The sequence below is a fragment of the Lemur catta genome, chromosome 11 (genome assembly GCF_020740605.2).
Source record: "Lemur catta isolate mLemCat1 chromosome 11, mLemCat1.pri, whole genome shotgun sequence".
NCBI classification, from domain to species: Eukaryota; Metazoa; Chordata; class Mammalia; order Primates; family Lemuridae; genus Lemur; species Lemur catta.
The window spans coordinates 24,242,806-24,268,036 of NC_059138.1; the positions used below are offsets into that span (position 1 = coordinate 24,242,806).

General features: G+C 36.7%; 1 protein-coding gene across 1 annotated transcript in view; it reads left to right on the forward strand.

Moving 5' to 3' along the window:
* The first annotated feature begins 503 nt into the window (after positions 1-503).
* The window catches only part of WASL (WASP like actin nucleation promoting factor), a 63,669-nt gene continuing 38,941 nt past the window's right edge, over positions 504-25,231 (forward strand). The window contains exon 1 of the mRNA XM_045565382.1: positions 504-955. Coding sequence (XP_045421338.1) covers positions 839-955 — 117 coding nt within the window. The 5' untranslated portion in view covers positions 504-838. The remainder of the gene's footprint in view (positions 956-25,231) is intronic.

Here is a 25,231-nt window from a genome sequence, read left to right on the forward strand (position 1 = left end):
TGTTACATCCATCAAGGAGATCTATCTCCCAATGCCGGGGGAGGCCTGTTTGTTCCTCTACGTCCACTGCTGCAGCGTGGACAGAGGTTGAGAAACCCCAGGCACCTGCGCGTCTGATCGAACCCGGCCAGGAACACAGGGGAGCGCGTCTCTTCTCCCCAAATCTCCGCCTCCAGTGTCCGGGCCTTTTTGACTAGGGGCTTGAGCGTCCCGCTTCCGCGCCCACCTGGGTCCTCCCAGACGCTTGGCAAAGGTGTGCGCCCGCACAAGGGAGGCCGGCTGCTCAGGGGCGGAGACGAACCTACATCCTCTCTTCAAGCAGCTGTCGCTGGGTTCGGGTACCCAAACGACCAGGCGAGAGGCCAGAAGCCGCCGCAGACCGCAGTTCCACTTCGCCCGCGACCAGCGCCTCGGCCGGAAGGGGGCGGGGTCTCGGGCCGCCCGGGGTGGTGGGTGCCGAGCCGCGCGTTTCCGGTGCGCTCCCCCGCGTCCTCCGCGCTGTGGTCTCGTCCGCCCCCGCTGCCATGTTGGATTGTGCGGCCGCCGCCGCCGCCGCTGCCGCCGCCGCGGGAGGGTTGGAGGAGGAGTTGAGAGTTTAGCGCAGTCGCCGGAGTGCGGGGACAACGAGCATCCGGCACGAACCTAGCCGGGCGGGAGCCGGGAGCGTCCCTTTCGCAGCTCCTCCCTCCCTTGGCGACCTCCTCCCCGCGCCGGAGGAGCCGCGGGATGCTGCGCCTCTGACCCCTTCTTCCCCGCCCCTGTCACCGAGAGGGGGAACGAGGGCTCGCCCACTCGCCGGAGCAGACGGCCCTGGACTCCCAGCCCCGCCGGCGAAACCATGAGCTCCGGCCAGCAGCAGCCGCCGCCGCCGCGGCGGGTGACCAACGTGGGGTCCCTGCTGCTGACCCCGCAGGAGAACGAGTCCCTCTTCACCTTCCTCGGCAAGAAATGTGTGGTCAGTGGCCAAGACCCGCGTCGCCACCCCTGGTGTTACCTCGCGGGCCCGGGCTTCGAGGCCGGGAAGTGGGAGTGGGGAAAGAGGCGGGAGCGGCGCGTGCAGCGTCCCGCAGCCGGCCAGGCCCCGCGTCGGCGCCCTCGCCCTGCTCCCGGGGTGCGCGCCGGGGCGGCCGGACGCCGCCTTCCCGAGCCGCTGGGGAACAAGGGAGTGTCACCTCCGCAGGCCTGCCCTGGAAGCCAGCTGGGCCGGCCCGGTCCGCGTCCTTGCTGCTGGTTGAAACTTTACTTTCGGGCCACAAGGGGATTTTCTTCTTGCACAAGCTGTTTGATCTCAGGAAGTGGGCCCCTGTCCTGGCTCTCGCTTCACCTACTGCTGGATCTGGGGGTACTTTCCGTAACAATGCCCGGTTTGAGGAGTGGATAGATCTGGTAATGAAGCGGACCATTGATGGCTTTTAACCTCCCTTTAAAAGGATTCCAGGAGCGAATGAAGTCGAGTGCAGGTTTCTGGGCACTCTTCGGATCAGAGAAAGGGCAAGAAATGTTACTGCTCCCCGTTGCAGAGAAACAGGGTTTATTTCTCCACCAATCTTGCCTAGGCCTGATTTCTCTTCTCCTCACCGATTTTTTTTTTTCCTTGATGGGAGGGGTGCTGCTCTCCCCGCAGCCATGCGCAAGGAAACCTCAGTCTCTGGTAGTTCTTGGCCTTTGGGGCCGAGAATGATTCTTAGGTTGAGGCTGTGTGGTGGATTCCAGCCCCAGATGGCTGGTTGGGAGCGAGCAGTTCTGCTGTGGGAAGGGGAATGTGTGTTGTTGACGGAAGCATTCATTACATTGGCTGCTGGCGCTTCTGGGGGTGGGGAGGTTCTGCTCCGCGGTGTAGGCCTTGTTGGGATCTTACTGAGGGTGACTGGCTTGAACTGTGGTTTGTTGAAATGCTGGCTGGGTCCCTTTCTTCTCTCTTTGCTTGCTATTGCTAGCACCTGCAGAATATATACCACTGGAACCCAGGAAACACCTACGGAAATTTCAACAGCAGTACCGTTTTATAACTTTTCTTAGTAATGTTAGATAAACCAGACTACACCTGCTTTTTTAAGAAACTAGAATTAGACAATTTCTGGAAAGTTACTGGATTAATTGTTAACTTTGTAGGTGTCTACCCTTTGTATCTTGCTTGTGTCATCTAGTTAGGAGATTGAATCGTTCCCTTCAATTTCAGTTGTGTTTCATATTTCAGAATTTAGACTTTAAAGAACATTGAGTTTACTGATTAGAAGAATGAAACAAGAGAGATGGCTCAAAATCAGAGTTTAGGGTAACAACTTTAAAGATAATGAAGTCACTCCTCATCTTCCCCCCCACATTTTCTTAAATAAACGAGAAAACAGCCAGTGAGCAGGAAGTCGCACAGCAATTTAGTAATGTAACAGAACTAGAAGACCGGACTCCTGATGCTAGTCTTGTTATAGTTCTCACTACATCATGTTGTTTTAGAAGAGTTTTTTTTCTTATTGTTGATTTCTTTCTAAAAGTAGTATTCAAGTCATTTGTTTCACCAAAAACTAAAATAATTAGAACATAAGATTCTTAAATCTCCAGCACTTTGAATGTTAATTCCCTGAAATGGAAAAAAAAAATTTCAGTTTTGCTGGTTTATTACATTTGCTATTTAATCTGTATTCAAAAAGGAAGTAGAGGTTTTACATTTTACATACCAGACACATTATTTTAGGAAAGATGTTACATTTATACATTTGTATACTAATTGCTCTGTGCTTACCTATAGTATTTACTGGTTTCAAAAGATAATAGATATGGAAGAACACTGTGATAAAGATAGCATTGTGCATTGGTTAGCATAAGCAGATTGCCAAATAGGCTGTCAGTATTCAGTGCTCAATTTCTTTATCTTGTCTGTTATTAATCAGCTTTACCTTTTGAATTTCTGTCATTTAAAACCACACAGTTGAAGTTACCTGTTCTTGTGGGATGAAATTATTTGGGCAATTAACTTTAAAATTTGAATTCCCCGGTTAATAAAGAGTGAAAGAAGAATGATATTTTAATTTTGGGGAATAAATTTTCCCCCTTTGCTTACTATGCAGCCTTTTGTAGTTTAAAACAATACTGAGATAAATAGTCTCATAGTAAATCCAGCAATAAGATTTGCAGGTCAGACCAAATACAGAGCTCTGTCTGAGAATTCAAGAAACAAAGGAGAAGTGGTTAAAGTCCCAGCTCTGGAGGGGCTTCATTTCTTCTTTCATCCAGCAAACATTTATTGAGTAACTAAATTTTGAGGTCAGCATCAGGGAAGGTTGATACTTGCCCTCAGGGAGCTTACCAGGTCTAAAAAGGGAAACAAATATATAAAATGATGAGTAAGTCAATACTTCAGAGTGATGTGTAAGAGGCTGGATGTCACAATGGAAGATGCCTTGGCTTTGTAATCAGCAAACAGCAAACATAGGGTCAAACTCAGCGTCATTTTGGACAAGTTTCTTAACCTTTCTGTCCTAGGTTTGATTTTTTTCATCTGTAAAATAGGGATATTATCTCATGGGGTGGTTGTGTAGATTAGGACTGTGTTTAAATATACGGAAACTATTTTTATAAAGTTTTAGGTTAGGTGATCAAAAGAGAGGATGGTTGGAGAGAGGATTAGTAAAACCTTTTTAGAATGGGTGACACTTGCATATTTAAGATTACTAGGTATTCCTCAGGTTGATATGAGAGGTGTGATACAGCTTGGAAAGTTGGGAAACCTACTAACAGTTTGTTACAGAACAAGAAGGGTTTCTGCTTGGGTTCTCAAATTTAGGTATGCATTGGAATCATTGTAGAAATTATTAGAAATGTATATGGATAGGCCCAATTCCTAGATAATACTTAGGTTCACTGGGTCTGAAATGGGCCTTAGACATTTTTATTTTTAGCAAGCTTGACAGAGATTCTGACATATCCCAGTTTGAGAACCACTGCTGAAGTCCACTGTTTTGTTAGAGGGTAATCCTCAAGCACATAGGAAATCTTCGGTCTATATTTTGTGTGTTAAAGTTAAATTAAGTTAAAATAAGCATTTTTTTGTACAGCATTTCTCTGACCCCTTAAGATATCAATGTGCATTTCATAGCTATAAGAGGGAAATACACTTGAGGAAGTATTGCACAAGTTAGTGGGTAACCACAGTATCAGATTGACTTTCAGAAAGTTTTACAGGAAATGTTAGAGGCAGTATTGAAGGTGAGTTGAGGATTGTGAGAGTGGAGGCCAAGAAGGTCAGATAGGTGTTTACAGTACCCCACATGAAATATGATGAGGGCCTGAATTAAGGCAGTACTGGTGGGAGTTCAAGGACAATTAAAACGTCTGCAGCAGAACTTAGTCCCAGTTAGACATAGAGGGTGAGGGAGGGAATTTCGCTAAAAACGTACATTATAACCACCCCCAGAAAAAGTATGCAGAAATGTACCTATCTCATTAACTGGAAATACGCCTAGATGTTAATGAGACTCCAGATTGGTGATTGGTTTTCATTGAGGAAGTGAATCTTCAGTAAATCTGTTATGCCACAGTTTTTAGAAACATTTTGTAGAAATTGAGGTTTCATTTAAAGTTATATGTAATACATAAATATATGTTATGTACTTTTACATAAAGTGAATAGTTCTGATGCCACTCATTAGCTGGTAGTGTTATAATAGGAGAATAAGTTTTACAGAGCCACCTCTGGTCTAAATGGATTGGGATTGATAATGTTGTTGACCATTACATTTCCCTGCTGTACTCACCTGGCTTGTTTTTCAATAGTTAGTGATACTTAAGAGGGCATTTTTAGTAATCAACTTTAATCTTCATTTCTTTTAATTTTTCAGCACTTGCTTTAAATTATATTATCTAGTTAGTTTTCCTAACTTGATTTCCTAGTGTTTCTTCACACTGTATATAATTATGGGAGATAGATTTATGCCTAGGTAGTCTATAATTTTTATAACATCTAGCACACAAATCAGTAAATACTTGATTGAATAATTATACTTGCTCCCTTATTTGTTCCTTAGGAGGTCATTCAGCATTTCTCATTGCTTGATCAGGTTGTTAAACCTTTCGTGTCGAATGCAGATGGTATCTGGACTTTAATCTTTGTTTATTAGGAGAACAAAATGGTTTAATTCTGTTGCTTAACAAATATAGGTGGCACAGTATGTTGTTTCTGTTCTATATCAGACCTTTTAGATAGTGATTCTAGATAGAGGGAGAAATGTGCTTAGAGGGATCATGGTCTTGCATGATGATGGCCTGAGTAAGGCACAGCTGGTGGGAAGTTAAGGCTGGGAATGTAGTTCACCTTGAGTCACAAGGAAAGAGAAAAAGGTTAAAATTCACTGGATTTGGAATTACAAAGATGAGAAGGTACCCTTGTATAGTATAGAGGAAAAGATGAGCACAAAAGTGTATGTAATATAGGGTGGACTATAAGCACAAGAAGAGATTCAGAAGAGTCCTGCAGGACTGGGTTGTAAGTCCTGTTTCTGGTTATTCTTAGCCCTATAGTGTAGGTGCATTTCTTAACCAGTCTGAGCCTAAATGTCTAGATTTGTAAAATGGGCTTAGTCAAGGATTTCAAAGAATAGTGCAATAATTATGTAATTATGTACTTAGAGTACATGGCACTTACAGAGTGTTCTAGGAGTTTGAAGAAGCATAGAGTGTTCTAGGAGTTTGAAGAAGCATATGCAAGAAAGTTGTTAATAATATTCAGTACTCAGTTTAGATTTCCTGTTACTGGCAGGGAGGATTTAGAGTAAAATTTTGAACTCTATTATAATATTGTTTTGATTTAGGTAAATCAATTCTTAACAATTTTGTTTAAAGTCAGTTAATTTTAAAGTCAGTTGAATAAGTCTCTTTGGGGAGTTTTTGGGCAATCAGAGCCTCCCTGGCTGCTGAGTGAAGAAAAAGAAAGGGGTACTCATGAAAGAGGAGTTCTGGATTTGAGTCCATGCTTTGCTGCCATTAATACTAAGAGACAGCAGAACCCCAGATAGAACTGGGGTTCTGAAACCCAATTGGAAGCCTAAATTAGGCATTTCTGCTTCTTTTTTAGATGTGAAGGGCTAGGTTTTATCTTTTACTGTTAACATCTTTCTTGCTTTCTCAACCTCTGTTCTTGTTGTGGTCTGGATATTAGAATTATTGAAGGAAAAATATGACTGGGCCCTCTCGTTCCCACGCCTCTGGAGTTCTGCTACTCCCTTTTTGGCCCCCTCTTTCTCCTCTTTGTTGTGGACAGTTTTAGGAATTTTAGTTAAAATAACACTTTTTAAAAAGTTATCTTTTATGTAACATAAAAATGGTATCTGTGAATAATGTCAGATTGTCAAGTTTAGAAATAAAATGAAATCTCGTGCTTAAAAAGCAGGTTTGACTAGGAAATTCAAGATTCTCCACATGGTATATAATCGGAGCATGCTTAAGTGTGGGCTAAAGTACAGAGTAGGGTTCCGCTTGTAGTGCTGCTGAGCAGCTTCTACCATGTACATCAGTTTTCTAGTCTTCTAAAACATGATTTTTTAAAGTCTGTGTAAAAAAGGGTAAGAGTAAGATTTTTCCAAATGAACATGTGCTTGTAGTTGTTTGTTTTCCTTCTGTCCATATACCATAGACTTTTTATGAATAATTTTAATGGAAGTGTGATGGTAGCTTATTTTAGTTTTGAGTAGAAAAAGTAAATCTTAACAGAGCAGATATAATTGAGCTTTTTAAAATTCTGTCTAGAAGTAAAACATACATTGTTATTTATAAATGTAATTCTTATTGATATATGAACAATCAGGTATTTTAAAGTATAGTAAGTCCTTAACATTGTTAGGTTCTTGGAAACTTGACTTTAAGTGAAAGGATGTATTAATGCAACCGGTTTTACCATAGACTAATTGATATAAACAAAAATTAAGTCCCTATAGCATATTTCTAGTCACAAAAAATCACCAAACTTCTAAATAAAGACCAAAACAGTTTTAATATTAAACACCAAAACAAATGTGAGCTATACATACATTAAGAAAGGTTAATAAAAGCATGGTAATTATTTTCCCAGTTCTTCCAGTTCGGGATCACGGGTGGTCTGAGCCTGTCCAAGCAGGTCAGGTTGCAAGATGAGAACCAATGCTGGACAGAACACCATTCCATTGCAGAGTGCACTAGCTTCTGGGACAATGTAGACACACAAATGAACCTAATGTGCACATCTTTGGGATGTGGGAAGAAATCTGAATACACGGAGAAAACCTATTGCAAATGTGGGGGGTATGTATAAACTCCACACAGACAGTGGCCCTGGCAGGGGATCTTTTTTTTTTTGCTCTCATCATTAGAGGACCTGCTGTATTAAGTATTGTTTAGTAATTAGAAGATATTTGGCATATTTAACTGTATTCATAAATGTATAACAAAAAATAAACCCCATTTTTATTTATTGCATCTATGTCAGTATTCTCAGAAGTATTAGAATGTTGCACCCCCATAACAGCAATATAGGAGAGTGAAATTAATTAGAAAACATCATTTTCTCTATGGAGTTAATGTGTTGTAGAGGAATTGTGACCCTTTTTTAAAGAGACCAAATAATTGAATGTAGAGTGGTTTAAATCTAGAAAAGCCCCCTTTAGAAAATAGGATTAATGAAAGATCTGTAATAACATCATATTTCAATTACTATGACTTCCTGTTAGTTTAATTGTTTTTTGCTGCGATTTGAACATGTCCCTCAAAGTTCATGTGTTGGAAACAATCCCTAGTGCAACAGTGTTGAGGGGGTGGGACTTTAAGGGGTGATTAGGTCATGAGGGTTCTGCCCTCTTAAATGGATTAATCTGGTTATTGTGGGAGTGGATTAGTTTTTCAGGGAGTGAGTTCTTGATAAAAGGGTGAGTTTGGGTCCCTTCTTGTCACATGTTCTTTTGCCGTTCCACCATGGAATGATACAACAAGAAGGCCCTTGCCAGATGTGGGCTCCTTGACCTTGGATTTCCCAGCCTCCAGAACTGTAAGAAATAAATGTCTGTTCTTTATAAATTATCCAGTCTCCCGTATTCTGTTATAGCACCACAAAATGAACTATTAAGAAGACATTCTCAATATCCTTGGCTTCTTGGTTCCTCTGCCATGTTGAGTTTTTAAACTTATCATTACTATTTTTTAAAATTAGAGACAGGGTCTCATGTTGCCCAAGTTGAAGTGAAGCAGCTGTTTAGCAGGCATGATCATAGCACTCCGAAGCCTCGAACTCCTGTCTTCAAGCGATCCTCCCACCTCAGCCTCCCAAGTACATAGGACTACAGGCGCATGTCACTGCACTTAAACTTATTTTTAATTTGACCTGAAGATTTACTGTAGAAATCCGTCTCTGTAGAAGAGTACCCGTTAAAGACCAGCTAGATTGAAGCAAAGAGGAATGTGAAAGACATCTAGGAATATAAGATGCTGTTAAAAATGATATGGGGAGATTTATAGTATCACAAGGCCAATACACAGTAACTTTAGGACAATGAAATGTTTTTCAAGTTGCATTTTAAAGTTAAACTTTTATCTTAGATTATTTTCTTTAGCCTATTGATATGACTGATTACAGTAGTTGATTTTTGAGTTATTTTCATTTAGTTCAAAATATTTTTAAATTTCTTTTGAGACTTTGACTCACGTGTTATTTAGAAGTATTTTGAAATTTTCTAGCTGTCTTTCTGTTATTAATTTCTAATTTAATTCCATTGTGATCTGAGAGCATACTTTGATTTCTAGTCTTTTAAATTTGTTAGGGTGTGTTTTATCGCCCATATGTAGTATGTGTTGGTGATTATTCTGTGTGAGCTGGAGAAGAATATGTAGATTTTGCAGTTGTTAGATGAAGTATTCTATACATGTCAACAAGATCCAGTTGATTTGGTGTTGTTCAGTTCAGCTATCAATAATCCTTACTGATTTTTTGCTTGCCAGATCTTTCAATTACTGATAGGTAGGTGTTGAAATTTCTAACTAAAATGGTACATTTATCTATGTTTGTCCTTGCAGTTCTGTGGGCTTCTGCCTCTTGTATTTTTATACTCTGTTGTTAAGCACATACACTTTACAGATTGTTTTATCTTTTTGGAGTATTGACACCTTTATCATTATGTGTGCCCTTCTTTAGCTGTGATAATTTTGTTGTTTTTTTTTTTTTAACTCTGAATCATGCTATGCCTGAAATTAATATAGCTATTCCAGCTTTCTTTCAATTTAGTGTTAGTATGGTATATCTTTCTCTGTCTCTTTGCTTCTGATTTATTTGTGTGTCTTTATATTTTAAGTGGGTTTCTTGTAGATGCTATAGTTGGATCTTTTTAAAAAATCTATTCTGACAGTCTTTGTCTTTTAATTGGTGTGTTTAAGAGTATTCATATATAAGATGATTATTGATATGGTTGGATTAATATCAGCTGTATTTATAACTTTTTCTTGTCCTTGTTTTTTTTTCTTACACTCTTTTTCTGCTTCCTTTGATTTTTGATTCAAAATTTTATATGATTCCATTGTCTCTCTTCTCTTAGGATATCAATTATACTTCTGTTTAAAATTTCTTTAGTGGTTGCCCTATAATATGCAGTATACATTTACAACTAATCTAAGTTCAGTTTCAAATTACACTATATAGCTTCATGGGTAGTGAAGGTACTTTATAACAGAGTATTCCCAGTTTCTTTCTCCCATCCCTTATAACAGCAGTCCCAATCTTTTTGGTACCAGGGACCCGTTTCATAGAAGACGGTTTTTCCATGGACCAGGGATGGTTTCGGAATGATTCAAGTGGATGACATGTGTTGTGCAGTCAAACCTCTCTGCTAATGATAATGTATTTGCAGCCATTCCCCGGCTCTGGCATCACCTCTTCATCTCCACCTCAGATCATCAGGCATTAGATTCTCATAAGGAGTGTGCAACGTAGATCCATTGTATGCCCAGTTTATAGTAGGGTTCGCACTCCTAGGAGAATTTAATGCCACCACTGATCTGACAGGAGGAGGTGCTCAGGTAGTGATGCGAGCGATGGGGAGCAGCTGTAAATACAGATGAAGCTTCACTTGCTTGCCTGCCACTTACCTACTGCTGTGTGGCCCCGTTCCTAACAAGCCATGGACCAGTACTGATCTGCAGCCCAGGGGTTGGGGACTGTAGCCTTATAACATTGCTGTCATTAATTTTATTTATCCAAAATTTATGATAAATATGTTGTTGCTATTGTTATTTTAATCAGACTGTTACCTGTTAGATCGATTAAAAATAAGAAATATAAAAGATTTTACTTACCTTCATTTATTCCTTCTCTAACAATGTGTCCTTTATATATATTTGAGTTTCTGACCTATATCGTTTTTCTTCTCTGGAGAACTTTTTACCATTTCTTACAAGGCAGGCCTGCTGGTAACAAATAACTTCAATTTTTGTTTGAGAAATTATTTCTCCTTCACCTTTGAAGGATAGTTTTGCTGGATATGGAATTTTAGGTTGGTAGATTTTTTTTCTTTTAATACTTGAAATATTTCATTCCACTCTCCTGTTTGCTTGGTTCCTAGAGAAGTCAAATACAATTCTTATCCTTTTCCTTCCACAGGAGAAGAAAATTCCTCCAGTAGGAATTTTTAGGTTTATTTGAATGCACACTGAATGAATTCTTAATTTTTTGAGCCTCTCTTTGATGCACCTAATGATTATGATCTTTTCCCTATTTTTGAGAAAGACCTAGGAAAGTTTGAGAAGCTTTTTAACTCTTTCATTAAACATACTCTGAGCAATTATAATCTTATATTAAGGGGGCCAAAAGTAATGCTTATAGTATGTACCTATTCAGTAACTATTTATTGAATTTAACTGTCATAAATTCACTGTCAGAAAACCTGTAAATCAGGAATTGGTTTCATGCATACGCCCACATACATACTCGAAGACTCATTTTAGTATTACATTTTAAATTGATTTGGTCATGTTGTATCTTTTTATTCCATAACCTTAGATCAACCTGTTCATTTCTAAAAACAAGAATCTTCCACAGAATGCTAGGAAACAGTTTGAAGGAATCCAAAAAATTATGTAATACACAGCTGTGAGACTTTAGAAAAAGTTCTAATAGCAGTCAAGTGACTTATTTAAAAAATATTTCTTTCTTATTAAAAATATAGTGCTCATTATTAAAGATTTGGACCTGCAGTGTCCAATATATTACTTAGTAGCCATTAGCCACATATGGCTATTGAGCAATTGAAGTGTGATTAATTCAAATTCAAATGTTTAGTAAGTATAAAATATATACTGGATTTCTAAGACGTAGCACAAAAAAGGATGTAAACTATTTCATTAATATTTTAATATTGATTACACGTTGAAATAGTGATTTTTATGTATTCAGTTAAATAAAATTTATTAAAATTAGTTTCACTTTTTATTTATATATTAGCAACTAAAAATTTGAAATTGCTTATTTGATTCACATTATATTTCTTTTGGATAGTTCCAACTAGGCAGTTCACAGAGTAATAATGATAATAGATAAAATCCATCATCCAGAAATAACACTTATTAATGTCTTTATCCAAATCCTTCTAGGTTTTGTTTTGCATGAACTATTGAATGATGACGACACACATAATGTACTTACTGTCAGCAGACACACCTCCACAGGCACAGACATGAATTTTTTATGGACATTGTTTCATGTCAGGAAGTATTTCACTATCAGTGGACACATTATATGGATTCACCAATTCCCTAGGGATGGTCAGGTTTTTTTTTCTCTCCCTCCCCTTCCAACGTAGTGTTGCAGGGTGTGTGTGGGGGTGTGTACACATATTTTATCTATCTTCACGGACTTGATCTGTTACTTTACAAAGTCCAAGAAATAGGTTTGCTAAGTTAAAGGGTACGCACTTTTTGAAATTTTTTTTGCCTTGCCAAATTCCACTTTCCAATAATTTGTACCTTTTATAATGATAATGTAGTGTATTCTTTGTAGTTCTTAAAAGTACCGATCCCCATGTAGCATTAAACAAATATAAGTAGCCATATTTTTTGTATTTAATTTCATAAAAATTGTTCTGAATTTTAAAATGTGATTTTTTGAATGCTGGGCGTGATTTTTGAATGCTGGGCATGATTTTTCTAAGTATTCTTTGGGATATCTCAATTTGAAAATGAAAGTGAATGAGTGAGAAGATGAATATAATAGTTTTTGTAGTCAAGTTTATGTATTTCCCTTGTAAAGTGAGGTATTGTTTCTTTTCAAATAAAGAAAGTAGGAAGGTTGCATTAATATTTATTGTTAATAGGAACTTTCTCCCTAAGTTATGTAGCTATCTTGAAACAAAATTGTGTCAAATATAAGAAGTCAGTAGTGTTTCATGGTTTGCTTTAACACTTCTTCAGATAGTGATACTTTTTTTCACTTAAAATTAGATTATAATTTTTATACAGTAAACTACACAGATTTTAAATATTAAGTTTGATGAATTTTGACAAGTGAGACACTGTATAACCAGCACTTCAGAAATAACATTTATAATATCTGTAACACCTCAAAAAGATCCCTTGGGTCCCTACTAGCCAATTACTTCCTAATTCCTGCCTCTCCCTCACTTTCCTCTCCACCCGTGGCAATTGCTTTCTGATTCACAACCTTATGGCTTAGTTATGCCTGCTTTGGCCTCTTTCACTCAGAATGTTTTTGAGATTCATCTATGTTATTGCATACATGTTCCTTCTTTTTTATTGGTCAGTAGTGTTTCATTGATGAATATTCCACAATTTGTTTATATGTTTTCCTGTTAATGGAGATTTGAGTTGTTTCCAGTTGTGGGCTATTATGAATAAGGTTTCTGTGAATGTTGTTTTGGTGTGTGTGACATGTTTTTATTTCTTTTGGACAAATACCTAAGAGAGTAATTACATTGTCATTGGGAAGGTTTATATTTATCTTTATAAGAAACTTTCAAATAGTTCTCCAAGTGGCTGTACAATTTTTGCACTTCCACCAGTAGTGTATGAGACTTCCAGTTGTACCATATTTTCTTCAACATTTGGTCTGGTCCTTTTGATTCTGGCCATTCTAGTAGATGTGAAATCGTATCTCAATGTGGTTTTTATTTACATTTCTTTGATGATTAATGATATTGAACACCTGTTCATGTGCTTACTGGCCATTTGTGTATCTTTGTTTTTTATGTAGCTTTTGAGGTCTTTTGTTCATATATACAGTGGTTATTTATTAATGATTTGTAATAATGCTTTATATATTCTGGATGCAAGACTATTGTTAGAGATATGTACTTTAGATATTTTCTCCCAGTTTGTAGCTTGCATAATATTTTTAAAATGATGTTTTTTGATGGGCTTCATTTTTCAGCGTTGATAAGGACTAATTTATCATTTTTTTTATTTTCTAGAAAATGCTTTTTGTGTTATAAGAAATCTTGGCCTATGCCAAGGTCACAGTGGCAGTCTTCTACTTCTTTTAAAAGCCTTGTACTCCTAGCTTTTTGTTTAGGTTTATGATTCATCTCTAATTTTTTTATATGAAATTCATGAGATGATCATATGAATTTTTTCTTTTCAGGTTCTTTTTTTATATAGTACTTATTTGATACAGTACCATTTGTTAAAAAGCCTTATCTTTCTTCATTGAATTGAATTGGAGCCTTTTTCATAAGTCAGTCGACCATGTATGTTTGGATCTATTTCTGTATTCTAACCTGTCCCATTAATTTGTTTTTCTGTCCTTAATGCTAATATAATATTGATTTTTATTATTGTAGTTAAAATCAGATATGGTTAGCCGACTTTTTTTCTCTTTTCAAGATTGTTTGGCTATTCTATGCCCTTTGAATTTCCATCTAACTGTTGGAGTGAATGGGTCAGATTTCTTTCCTAAAGTCTGGTGGGATTTTGATTGGGATTGAATTAATCTATTGATCCATTTGGGGAGAATGGATATTGTAACAATATTGAGTTTTTCAATGTATGAAAATATTTCAATATTTATTTTTAGGAATTGATTTTTCTATGCTATTATAAGTGATACTTTAAAATTTTATTTCTAATTGTGAGTTGCTAACATATATAACTATACTGTATTTTGGCCTTGTATGCTACACTGTTGCTAAATTCAGTAATTCTAGTAGCTCTTTTTGCAAAAATTCTATAGTTCTTTTTTGTGTTTGTACCCAAACCTGGCATTCCATAGTATTTTTTATGTACATAACCATGTCTTCTATAGGTAATGCCAGTTTTATTTCTTTCTTCTCCCATCTTTGTTCCTTTTTACTGTTCTTACCTACATATTTGGCTTGGACTTCTAATATTAATACAGTATTGAATATGAATGGTAAGAATGGACATCCTAGCTTTGTTCTTGGTATGTGTGGGGAAAGCAGGATTTTTCACAAATGCCCTTTATCAGATTGAAGAAGTTCCCTTCTGTCTAGTTTGCTGAGAGCTTTAATCATGAATGGGTATTAACTTTTGTCACATGATTTTTCTGTATATGTTGAAATGATCATATGATATTTTTCTTCATACTGTTAATGTAGTGAAATACATCGATTTTAAAATGTTGAGCCAACCTTACATTCCTGACTTAAACCCCACTTGGTAATGATTATTCTTTTTTATGAATTGCTGTCTTTGACTTGCTAATATTTTGGATTTTCACATCCACATTCATGAGGTATTTTGGTCTGAAATTTTCATGTAATAACTTTGTTTTATTAACAGGATTTTGCTAACAGGATTAATGCTGGCTTAATAGAACCTTTGAAAAGTATCCTTTAAATCTCTAGCTAATATGTAATGGTGAAATTATATGTTTGCTTTAAAACACTCATCTGTTTATCTTCCTTTCTTGGGACCAAAATTAACTATTAGGGATTCTTATAGACTTAATGTTCAGTTAAAATTTTTGATTTAGAGAAGGAATTGATATTCCACCTCTGCCATTTAGAAGCCAGTGGGACATTTAATTTAAATGGTTTTTTGCACTGAAACACAGTACAGTGGTTAACACAGGCTCTGCAGTAAGGCAAATTTGAGTTTATAACCCTATTCCGTCAGTTGCTACCTCTGTGACAATGGGCAAGTTACTAAATCTGATTCGGTTTTACTTTCCCCATGTGTGAAATTGGTTCCTTCTAGGGTTGATGTTAAATAAGAAAATACAATTAAAGTTCTCAGCACTGTGCCTGATACAAGTATTTAGTTCTAGATAGTTGATATTAATATTTTTATTTGGGATACTGGTGAGGAAAAAGTCATATGATAGTTCAAGAAAGTGGTTTGGTTTTCTTTTTTCAGAAATATATCCCGATATAAATTAAAATAGAAATATGTTTCAGAGGTGTAAATTCCTTGTAAAATTACATGTGTTCTAATTGTTATCTTTGCATATCCTTACAGTTTTCAAATTATTCCTTTCCTTTCTTTAAAGATTGGCATCTTGAGTTTAGAAGTCCATGCCTTCTATTTTCTTAGCACAGTAGTAATGGGCATACTTAATATTTATTGAGCAATTAACTAGAACATTACATTTATGTACAGTGTTTGTGCCACAACAATGTATAATATAAAAGATGGAACACCATCTATTTTTAAGACTGACTTGAAAACCACAAAATTGTTTGGTTAACCAAATGTACTGGAAATTATTTCCTGCTTCTGTGCTCATCTGACTATTGGCCTTGATATGCTTTGAAAATTAGTGGGGGGAGGACATTCTTTGTAAAAATGTATGCTGACTTTGGTATGCTTTCTTTGTCCCCAACTTTTACTCCCCCTTCTATGGGGGAAGATGTGGTAGAAGCAAATTCCTGTGGTTTGTGGCATTTAAAATATTAGGAATAGGGAGGGATGCATTAACTGAGGTTTTTCATCATGTCATATAAACATTTATGATGGATTGAAGTGCCAACAAGAAAGTTGTCATTCTTCTAAAAAAAAAAAATTTGATAACACAGATTAGCAGTTTCTACGTTTCTGAAAAATTTATTTAAGATAATTTTGATAATGTAGCAATAATCAATATGATTCTAAGACACCCCTTTCAATTCAGCAAATGAATGAGTGCAAAATGTATATAAATTCTGTGCTAGGGATTAAGGATACAGAGTTGAAGAGTACGTGGCCCTTGTCTTTAGAAGGTGAATTGTGTATTGGTGAAGCAGACCCCCACTTAGGAACCTATAACAAGTCATTCGGTGATCAGTGCTTCATTAGATGTGTAAATGAAATATTATGGGAAACAGAGAGGGATAAGTATTTGCTTGAGAAAATCAGGAAAAACTTGATCAAGAGAGTGATATTTGAACTACATATATGGAGTTTGAGAAGTTTCCAACGTGATATTCTTAGTAAATGCCATGAGCTGAGAAAAGTATGGCATGTTTGGGGGGGAGTGGTCTGCAGATTATTTGGCTGCTGTCTCAGACATCTATTGGGTTAATAGCAAGAGATGAGTATGAAAGTGTTGATTGCCTCAAACTAAAAAGAGCTTGAATCCTTGAAGAAGAGTTTGGACCTTATTTTTATCAAATAGGAACCTGTTATGTTTTGAACATTAATCTATATATTAAAAGATTGTTGGCAAGAATTCGTGAAGGAGAGAATAAGAGGCGGAGTCTTCTCTTAGGGGGCTGTTAGAATACTTCAGGTCAAAGCAACGTATAAGTTTCAAATCTCATTTATATACTTGTATGTAATAGCATATACATATAATGCAAAAGTTTGTCATTTCTTGTTGAATCCCATTAAAATATCAGAGATATGAGAATATACACAATGTATACTTTAAGAAGTGTATTGTTAGTTAAGGTTCTTTTTGTACAAATAATGTAAACTAGTTCTGGCTGGCTCAAGCAAAAAGGAATTTATTGACTACCAGAGGATCCCATGGAATCCAAAACAGAGTTGAACAATAAAGCTTCAGCAACAGCAGGAGGTTGGGAAGCTCTGAGAAAAACAGCAGGAATCAGTGGAACTTCTTTCCAGGCATCTCCTCCCCCAACCCATGAGTCTCAGTTTGGAATTTTAAATTCCTGGGAGAGGATCTTAATTTAATTGGTTGAGCTTAGCACAGGTGCTTGTCCCTAGAGAGACGTCTCTAACATTGGAAGTATTGGGGGTAGGGAACAGGCAGTGCCTGCAAGATAGGTTTGTTATATATGTACAAGCTAGAGAAATATAGTACATGTTAAAATATAGTAAATGGTTATTAATTTGATTTCTCACTGACCTAAACTTGTTTTAGATGCCATTGTGTAAAATATTTACTGTCCACTGTACTGAAGTGCTTTTTCAGTTACAATTCTGATCCCAGATTTGCAGATAGTAAAGATGTGAGGGTATCTTTCTTCTTTTTGGAAGCTTGGGCTTTTTTATGGTTCTCTTTATTTTAATTGACTAACTTGCTGAAAATAAAAGAAATATTAATGCCAGTCCTTTAATTACTAGTTTCTTTAGGCTAGTGATAGAGCTTTAAAATGAATTGATTGGAAATATATTGCAATGAACTGATAAATCTGATAATATGAATATCATAATAATTAGCATTTAATAAGCACATAGAGTGCCAAGCAGTGTTCTCAGCACTTTGAGTATTATTATTTCATTTAATCCTAATAACCCTTTTATGAAGAGACTGCTCATTTTACGTATTAACTAAAAGTAATATTATTCCCATTTTATAGATGAGAAAACAGGGATAGGGTAGTTTAATAATTGCTTAAAATCACGTAGCTAGTAAGTGGTGGAATCTATCCCAGAGTCTGTACTTTCAGTCATCAGACTGTTCATCCCTGGGACATCTCTGATTCTCTGCCCTCACCTGTGTCCAGTCAGAATTCAGGGCTCTCTTCTCAGGCCTTCCCAGAGAACTTTGGTTCTTGGTTTCACTTTGATACTTATATCATACTTTTTTGTGGTTATTTTTTTAAACATGTCTCCTTTACTAGGTTATTAACTCCTTGAAGACAGGGACCATCTCTTAATTATCTATTTTTTGCACATAGTATTTGTTAAATTGAATTAATGCCCTGTTCAAATTTAGTCTCTTAAGTTAGACATTTTGTGAATGAATATGATTTTAATTCGTTTTATTATGAACATTCCTTTGTTTAATGATCTCAACTCTGATCTTCCCTTGACCTTCTAAATTCCATATGACCTTCTAAATTCCATATGTTGTTCTAAGAAAGTATTTGCATAAAATCTCTTCCCCTAGGACTTCCCAGAGCATTACTGTCCAACAGAACATTTTATGATGCTGTCTACTATAGTAGACACCTGTGGTTATTGAGCTCTTGAAATATAGCTTGTATGACTGAGGAACTGAAGTTTTAGCTTTATTTAAATAGCCACATGTGGTTAGGGCTACCTTATTAGACAGTGCAGCTCCAGAGAGCAAAAAGAAAAGTCCAGAACCTAACAGTAGCATCTTACTTCCCTTCCACCCCCAGCCATCCAGATCTGGGGCTTACCTGGAAAGGACAGTAAAAGTGTGAAAGCTTGTTTGACTCGAAGTGAAATCATTCCCAAATAATTTAGACATTTTTAAAACTATAGAACATTTAAGTTACTAAATGTGTACATGGGATCTAAGGGTCATCTTTTCTATTTAAAGAAAAAATCATCTGCTTATTTTTGCCTTTATAGTGCATAATGCAATTTTATAGAGTAGTATTATATAAAATCCTTACATTCTTTCCCCTCCTCCTCCGAGTTCTTGATTTATTAGTGGTAAAGATGTTTTAAAAGAAAAATAACATGACGTACTTTTTCCTTTTAATGCAGTCAGCTTCCTGTTCCTTTGAGGGGGGTGTCAATTGAATATCTAATTATGCATGTTCATTGAATTGCAGTAATAACTGGAGGTACTCAAATGTATGTTGACTCATACAGTTTGAATAAAAATTGGTTTTTGAAACTAGGCGTGTTAAGCTTTCTGAGGAAGTATAAACCCTAGTTTATTAAATAAATAATTTATTCAGCTTATTGACTAGCTCATTATTAATGTTTTATACTTTAATTTTAAATCTCTTAAGTTATGAATAAGATATAAATTGTAAAAACAAAACTTGAAAAAGGTTTCTTGCCCTTTTTTTTTTTTTTGCCTGTCCAATTCTTATATATAATGTATAGGAAAGTCTCAAATGTTGTTCTTAAAGTCCTTAGTTAGGTCATGTGTTGAATTTAAACTGTTTCTTGTAAAAAAAGAAAAAAAAAAGTCCTTATATTTTTACCCCATGCTTTCAGATTCTCATGTTTTGTTCATTTGCTTTCAGATTAACCTTACCTTTACATGTTCTTCCCCCACCTTGATTGTATATGTGTAAGTCAAGCAATTTAATTGTGTCTGTTTAAATAATATATACATATATACCTGTGACTATCCTTAAATGCTTGGATAAGTAAGAGTTGCTGAATATAGAATAACAAATATGGAAGATAAAGCCAATTGTATTTTAAATTTGCTTATCTTGATTAATCATGTTTAAGAGTTCAGAAGAGAAAGTTTGTGAAAGAAATCATAGACATTGGCCTTCATTATAGACATAGGCTATCTCCCTATAGTAACCAATGTTTGTTTTTTTGTTTAAGCCATTATAGGGACTGTAGTATGTTATTCAGAAATGTTCACTTTTAATTTTTAGGGGGACATCTTAAAAGGTACTCAAAATTCTTTCTGAGTTACAGTTTCTAGGTCAGAAAGATGATCTTTTTTTTCCCCCAGACTTGCACCATATTGTAACTTGAATAGGTCTTTTTCTTCCCTTTGTATGTGTATTTTTCAAATCAATATTTAATTTTGGAAAAGCTAAAATAGTCACATGATTTATAAATGAAAAAGTATGAAAAGAAATTAAGTTTCTCTTATATCCGATCCTACATTTGCCTTGTCATCCCTTCCCTGACAAAACACTTATGCACACACAAAACCTCTAAACAGCTAGGAACTGATACTAGTTTTGTCTCTTCTCAGACAGTTCTGTGCATACTTAGGCAAATGCAAGTTATTTATTTTGTTTCTGCTGTTGTGTACAGAGGTCACCATACTCTACCTTTTGCATCTTGCCTTTTTTCCATACAAGTGTATCTCATCCATCTTTCCTTAAAGAGCCTATTTTTTAAAGCAGCTATATAGTGTCATATTGTGTAGCTGAACTGTAGTTTATTTCATAAGTGTGAGTGGGTGTTTTTCTTGGTGATCTAGAAAATTCCAGTTGCCTGAGTAATTTTGGATAATTTTAAGGTCTGAAGATTTGAATTAGTAAGCATAAGATTTAAAATACTTAATGGTTTGTTTTTTGTTTTTTTAAGAGACAGGGTTTTGCTCTGTTGCCCAGGCTAGGGTGGAGTGCAGTGGCACATTCACAGATCACTGCATCCTTGAACTCCTAGGCTCAAGTGATTCTCCCACCTAAGCCTCTTGAGTAGCTGGGACTACAGACATGTGCCACCACGCCTGGCTAATTTTTAAAATTTTTCGTCGAGATAGGGTCTCGGTGTGTTACCCAGTCTGATCTTGAACTCTTGGCCTCAAGCGATCCTCCTGTTGGCCTTCCAAATTACTGGGATTACAGGCATGAGCCACCCCACCCAACTTAAATACTTACTGATTGTGATAGAAATCTTTCTAAAGTGTGTTACCCCTTCACCCTGATTTAGTTAAATAGACCAAATACATTACTAAACTTATTTCAGTTCTTACGTGATAAATTATATTGTCTATGTGAACATTTTGGGTACCATATATTTTACTATGCTATACTTCTTGCTCCAGAGAGTTTTGTTACTGTAGGATGCAAATTGTCTTATCCTGTTGTGTCTTCTGAATTTATTCATTTTTCACCATAGTGAGACTTGACTTTTAGGGTTGTTGATGGCCAGTTATAGCTCTTTTTTTTTTTTTTTTTACACTGTTTATTTTTGATTCTGTAATATTTCTCATCCCTGCTAATAGTCAAACTTTCACTATAGTGTTTTGTAGATTTGTTGCTATTCTTTTTAAGTAATACTGTTTGAGCAATGCTTGCCTGTATTTTCTGAGAATGTGGCATAGACTAGAGAGAATTTATGGCAGTTCTGCTATCAAGGAAGCATTAGATTGGGCTTCCTCCCAGGAGAGTTGTTATTAGTATTTGTGCCTCTTAATGTGAAAACCCCTGTATTAGCTATATCAGGTATCATAATTTTTCCTGTTCATAGTTTTGGTTTTTTTTTTCTGAGGAGAAATTATTTTAGTTTCTCAGCATGTTTGCTTCTTATTGGCCTTTGACTCTATGTTTCGTCTTTTTTAATGGCATTTCCTATTTACTAAAAAATATTTAATCCAACCATTTGTGTAGTTTGAAAGGACCTATTTACCTGACCAGACCATTGACTTTTTTGAAGAGAATCTTTTTGGCAAGTTTCATTGATAAGAGGAACTGCTTCTTTCTTCTGATTTCTGATGACTAAAGCTGAACACAGTGTCTTGTTAGGCAAGCTTATGGTGCTTATCCTCATAAATAGTGAGCTGTGACAGACAGTAGGTTAAGTGTTAACACTTTAATTTGTTTCTAATTTTAACAATTATGTAGTTGCATGCCATGTGCCTGGTATTGAGCTAGGTGAATATAGAAATAAGACAGGACCCTATCCTCAAGGAATTGATGATATGGTGAGGAGACCTAAGTGAACTGATTATAATACAATAATGTTTATAGTGAAGGCACTTAGACTCTGTGGAAACTCAATGGATAGACCTCTGTCCCACACTGAGGGAGAGTGGGGGATGGGGTCCTGTGGGTGATATCTGAGCTGAAGTTTGAAAGGCAAGCAGAGTTAGCCAGGTAGAAGGTTGAGAGAGGGTGTTTCACTTTTGGAAGTATGGATTTTGAAATGGAGAATCAGAATATGAGGGAGGATAATAACTTTCGAGACAGTTCCATGTATCTTCAGCGGATGATGTGATAGATAACAGTGAGGTTGCACATGAATTTCTTCTTACGTTTGGAATCACATTGTTTTCCCCATCATTTTGCTAATATTCTGCACTGGTCAGACCACATGTAAAATATCTACTTCATTTTAACAAGGGTGACCAGACCGATAAGGGATTCATAAACTAGGTCATAAGAGGAATTATCAAAATAAATTTTACCTTAAAAAGAGATGACCTGAGAAGTAGTGTTGTTGGGAGCACTTCTCTGTGGAAGCAAAAATGTCATTGCCACTACACAGAAATAAGAAGTATACTATAATTAGAGGACACTGTATATGCCTCCAGTTTTGTGTCATTGTAGCTACAGTGCCTAGCATTGTGCCTGCCACATAGCAAATACTCAACAGATGTTTGAATGAAAGAATCAAGAATACAATAACTATAGTATTGTATTCAGAACAGAGATTTAGGTTAAGCATTAAAAATTTTCTAACTGAGCTGCTAAACAGCTAAAACAGTAAGATATTCTTATTGCTTAAACAGCTAATTTTTCCCTGAAGTTGTGAACTGCCCATTATAGCAAGCATTTAAGCAAATGCTATGTAATCATCTATTAAGAATGTTACGTGACGTATTCTTGAGAGTCTCCTGCTACACATACCCATTGGCATTTCCCACCTATCTTATTACGCGGTTTTTTGAAGTTGCTTGGCCTTGGTTTTAAGAAAACCAAGTGGATAAGATCACTGTATATTAAGAGGTTATCTCATTAAGTATGGGTTGGCAAAATGAATATATTGGCTTATATCGTTGTTCATTTGCTTCACATAAAAAATGCTGTTGTTCTGGATTGATGTATCATTTTCATACCGTAGGCAAGGCTGATCCAGGTTTTGTGGTCTGAAGCTTTTATACAGTTTGGAGGGGCTTTTCCTTAAGAAAAAGAATCCAAAATTAAGTATAAAAGTGTTTATTTAGTATAAGAAAAGGTCACAACAAATAAAAAATAACCATAAACATCACAAAATTTAGAAAAATAGCTTATTACTCATTATTATAACTTATTACTAATTTAACTTACTAGTAAGTTATTATTAATTAACTACCTGATATACTTCTTTGGTACTTTTTTCCTGCCTATTTTGGCCACATATTCATTGATCGCTTCTTTACATGACAACAGTTTTATATTTTCTTATAGAAAGGGCCTTTCTGTTTGGACAGGACTTGACAAATTACTGTCCATGGACCAAATCCAGTCTGCTTGTTTTTTTTTAAAATAAAGTTTTACTGCAGCACAGGCATTTCTGTATTATCTATGGCTGCTTTTGTGCTCTATAGTGTCCAAGTTGAAAGAGACCATCTGGCCCACAAAGCCTAAAATAATAACTAACTGGCCCTTTACAGAAAAAGACTCCTGCTCTAACATATTTGTTCAGAATTTATTTGTTATTGATAGTTGTGAAGCTGAAAGATAATTTTTGAAACCAGTTACTAGTAATGGCACATCTGTAATTTCCTTCACTTTGCTTCAAGGATGCTTCTTGCCCAGGGAAGAGCTTTATATATCAATTGGCTGGACTACTCCAGAAGTGTCCATGCAGTTTGGTCATATTAATAGTGTACCAAACCCAGCAGGAGCTGGGCAGCGCTCATTCAGATCCTTAGCCTTGGGGTTAAAGATTGGGTCTAGATGCATCATGTGGTCCAGGAGGGACAGGGCAGGTTATTGCCTTCAGGGATAGCTATCTAGAGAGGAGCCCATAGGCATGAGGTTGGGGTTGCTGTTACCTCTTATGTGTCCCCAAGGGAGAACAAGCCAAACCTTTTAATTAATTAATTAATTAATTTATTTTTTGAGACAGAGTCTCTGTCACCCAGGTGAGTGCCGTGGCGTCTGTCTAGCTCACAGCAACCTCAAACTCCTTGGCTCAAGGGATCCTCCTGCCTCAGACTCCCAAGTAGCTGGGACTATAGGCATTACCACTACTATGCCCAGCTAATTAAGCCAAGCCTTTTAAGAGGATCTTCCAAGTGAAGGACCACGAAACTTAAACGTAATTGGCTTCATGGTAAATCTACTTTTATCCCAGGACATAACAACTTATGTCTGTTTGGACTTTTTTCTTTCATAAAGATCCTTTTTTCCATGTACCTACAATTCTATACTTTCTACCACCCTCACTGCCAAGCCCCACTTCTCTTTTTCCTCCCAGAAAATAAGGTAAGAAACAAACCAACTTGGGGAGGGGGGAGTAGAAGAATAAAATTATGTTAAGGATACATAGTTCTTGGAGGATTATTTAGATAGGATAGAGCAAAAATATAACAAATGAAGAACTGGGATGAATTATTGAGTAGTGTATATTGAATATAAAATTAACAGCTAATTGGGAAGTTCATACAAAGCTATATTATATATATGTGACCTTTGGCAATTAAACTGACTTCATCTGTAAAAGGAAGGGATTAGATTAAATGTTTGGTAAAATTTATGGTGAAATGTTATTAGATGCTATTTGGGTCTAGAATTCAGGAAGACACCAGAGGTCCTACCAGTGACCATAATACGTAGTACCTACTTTACCTACTTTTTCACCTTGTCATACCAAACTGTTCTTTGAGGGAAGAGTAACGGCAAAGTAGTAGCAGAGTAAAAGAAAACTCTCTCTCCCTCTCCCTCCCGCCCTCTCTCTGTCTCTCCCTCTCTCCCCCCCTACACACACACACACACACACACACACACACACACACACACACACACACACACACACACACACTCTCTCTCTCTCTCTCTCTCTCTCTCTCTCTCTCTCTCTCTCTCTCTCTCTCTCTCTCTCTCTCTCTCGTCTCTTTCTGTCTCTCTTTTTCTTTTCCCTCTGTTATTATCAGGACTTGGGTCTCAGCTGGTAATGTTAAACTTTGGTGAGCTGAGGTGGGAATCCTAGGGTACCTCCTTCCCAACTTTGTTCCCTGAAAATCCAAACTTCAGGTTTTACTATATAATTCAACCAACCTTGTAAGAGAGACAGGGAAGAGGAGACAGAAGAGGAAAGAGAACAAAAACTCCTGCTAAGCAGGTCCACTTAAACTACAAGGAAGGGAGAGGCAAAAGAGCAAGCCACACCTATGAGCTGCCCTTTTAAGAGTGTCCTCACCCATTTGCAAATATGACCCAGTCTGTGATAAGATCAGTATCCCTCTCAACCTTCATTTGTATATGACTATCCTTAAAGTAGAAACTTATGGAGAATACAGTGCAAGCCTTGTCATTTATAG